General features: G+C 57.2%; 1 protein-coding gene across 1 annotated transcript; it reads right to left on the bottom strand.

Moving 5' to 3' along the window:
- Positions 1–209: 209 nt before the first annotated feature.
- Positions 210–1,307, bottom strand: C2CD4D (C2 calcium dependent domain containing 4D). The gene has a single exon (XM_015813404.1). The coding sequence runs from the start codon at positions 1,305–1,307 to the stop codon at positions 243–245; it is 1,065 nt and encodes a 354-aa protein (XP_015668890.1). The 3' UTR covers positions 210–242.
- Positions 1,308–2,796: the final 1,489 nt, after the last annotated feature.

The following is a 2,796-nucleotide window of genomic DNA, read 5'->3' as shown; positions in this document are numbered from 1 at the left end:
GTGGCAGCGATACCAAGGGCAGCAGAGCTCCCCCTGGTGGCTGGTGCCTGGATCAAGAACACAGCTCAATTTAGGACTTACAAACGTCACGGATGCAATTGTTGGGCCCGGTTTTAGGACTTTCTTTGCCACAGTCATTAAGCGAATCACACCGTTAAGCAAATCACACCAGCCGTTGACCCTCCGTCCATCCGCAAGGACATCCATACCACCCCCGGCCCTTCTCTGCCAGGGAACCCCGCTCAGGGCAGAAGAGAATCCAGCGGGACGTCGCATTCACCTAGCACGATGTCCCGCCGTAGGCTGCATTCCTTGTTCAGCACTTTGATCCTCAAGCTGCGCCGGGGAAGATCCTCAGGGCTGATGTCCTCAAAGTAGAAGTCTTCGTTGAAGATGGGGTTGCGGGTCCTCTTGATGACGGCGCTGCGCTGCCTTTGGCCCAGGCCGGGGCGCAGCTGCAGGGCCACGCAGCAGTGCATGTGGCGGGGGCTGCCCTGGGGCGGGTAGAAGCCTTCGGCGCTCACCAGGCGCACGCGGAGGCTGGCTTGCGGCGCAAGATACTCGCTGGAGAGGCGCAGCTGCCCGCCTTGGCTGACCGTCAGCGTCACCTCCTTGATCAGGCGCTGGTGGCAACGCATCAGGTCCAGGGGGAACAGCGGTGCCAGGGACCAGGCGCCCGGCGAGATCCAGGCAGGATCGGCCTCACGGCGAAGGCAGCAAGGGCTGGTGTCCGCGGAGCTGGTGTCCTCCGTGGAGAAGGAGCTGGGGCGCAGGGATGTGCCAGCGTGGGGGGAACGGCAGGCCAGGCGCCGGCGGTGCCCGTAGCCGTGGCAAGGCAGCAGCCCGCCGAGGGGACGGGTGGGCAAGGGGGAATTGTAAGGGGAGTTTTCCGTGGAAGAGGCGGTGTCGCTGTCCGGGCCTGGAGTGGGCTGCGGAAGGGGCCTTGTCCGTGGGGAGGAGAGCCAGACCCCCTGCCCTCGGCGACGTGGGGGTCTGCTGTGGAACAGCGATTCCCGCCGCCAGGTGTTGGGGCTTTCGGGCAGCCACCCAAAGTTCATCGGGTTGGGGAGCTGGATGGTGGTGGGAGCGCCTCCGAGTCGCACACCGGGCCGGTGTCCCTCCTGCAGCGCGGCGCCCTCGTTTTTGACCGGCGGGGCTGGTGCCTCGCTTGCCCTGGGCTTCCCAGCCGCACGCCGTCCTTGTAAGGTGGCGAGGTTGGGTGGGATGAAAAACGAGGGGATTGTGTCGGGGGTCAGCACGTTGGGGCAAGCGCGTTGGACGTTGGGGGTCTTTCGCTTGGAAAACATCTCAGATCAGGCCGGGGGAAGAAAAGTCACATGGTCCCTTCGAGAGAGAAGCGAGAGCCATCGGGACGAATTCCGTCACGTCAATCTGGGAGGAAATCGAAGGAAAAACCCAGTTAGAACCAGTCAGAACCCATTGATCCACCTGCAAACAGGAGTCAGAATCAACTCAGCTTCCTGCGACCAGCTTCAAGGCCCGAGAAAAGCATCTCTGATGCTTTCGGACCTCATGAGGACTAGTGACTTGTTTGGAAACAACAACACTCCAATTCAAAAACTTAAAAAAAACAACAAAAAAAAGAAATCCAATTTCTCCTGAGCAGCCTCTGCAGCTGAATAATAGGAAAAAAACAAAAAAGGATTAATTCTCCGAAGGTGAGCACCCGCCCTCTCTGCGGGTGTAGTTTTTGGCAGCAGGAGGAACCAAATAAATTAAAACCCGGAGAACTCGCTAAAGAAGCAGACGCCTCTCCCTCCCTTTTCACGGTTCCTGGAATTTTGCAAGGGAGACAAAACGTCCTATGTTTCGCAGAAGGGAGAGAGAGAGAGAGGAAGGAAGAAAAAACCAACAACGGGTCAAGCTTTTTCCCCTTCTTTCTTTGAAAGGGCGTCCTTCCGCTTTGGAAAGAGACCCAACAGGTGATTTGCACAACGGAATATGGCCTCATGCCCAGGTGTTATTTAAACACCCTCTTAAGCTGTTGTCGGGGATTATATCCCGGGGAAGAAATTCAGAAATGTCAGGAGGCGTGGAAGACCAGACGCGACAAACCCAGATACACAACTAGCAAGCATGTGAGACGCGCCCACGTCCCTCCGCTTCCCTGTCACCCTTTTCTTCTTCTTTGCCCTCCCCCCTCCAGACCTGCTGACCCATTTGGCAGAAGGAGAGCGGGGCCTCTGAACACGCGCAGAGTTTGGTTCTTTGCCCTTGAAGCAGAAGCCAAGATGGGCAAAGAGATGCTTTGGTGGAAGGGCGAAAGACGAGGACGGGGGGAGGGGAATCCAAAGCTTTACAAATCTCTCAAGCCTCCCTATTTTATTTATTTCCACGCCTGACGTTTGCCCAAATATAAAATATCAGAGGAAGCTTTGGGGCAGAAGCAGAGCGAGAAGAAAAATGCGCCAAGAAGTTCAGAGAAACTACAAAAAGTTGCCCCTTTCCCCCCCATCCGGTGGCCTTGCAAAAGCCATAGAAAAAGGACTAAAATACAGATTTCTCCTTGCAAGGGTAACGGGGCGCCTCGCGTCCGCTTGTACGAGAAACCGTGCGCCCCTCCAGTTCCCAAATGACCCCCCCAGGCCCCCATTTACCTGGCCATCCTCCTCCTCCTCCTCTCTTCCTTCAACCCTTCCCCTGGGCCGCCCCCAACCTGCCTTCGTGGCCATCCGAGACGCCAAGCGGCACAATCCAAAGTTTCCATCTTGCTGTTTATCATCCGGCGCCTCTCGATGTCACCGGGGTTTGTGTTTCAGCCACAAACACAACAGT

Source organism: Protobothrops mucrosquamatus, unplaced genomic scaffold, assembly GCF_001527695.2.
Source record: "Protobothrops mucrosquamatus isolate PMUCROS unplaced genomic scaffold, P.Mucros_1.0 scaffold154, whole genome shotgun sequence".
NCBI classification, from domain to species: domain Eukaryota; kingdom Metazoa; phylum Chordata; class Lepidosauria; order Squamata; family Viperidae; genus Protobothrops; species Protobothrops mucrosquamatus.
This window is presented reverse-complemented; position numbering and strand designations above follow the sequence as displayed.

Coding starts and splice junctions, on each gene's coding strand:
- C2CD4D (XM_015813404.1), bottom strand. CDS start 1,307: ATGTTTTCCAAGCGAAAGACCCCCAACGTCCAACGCGCTTGCCCCAAC.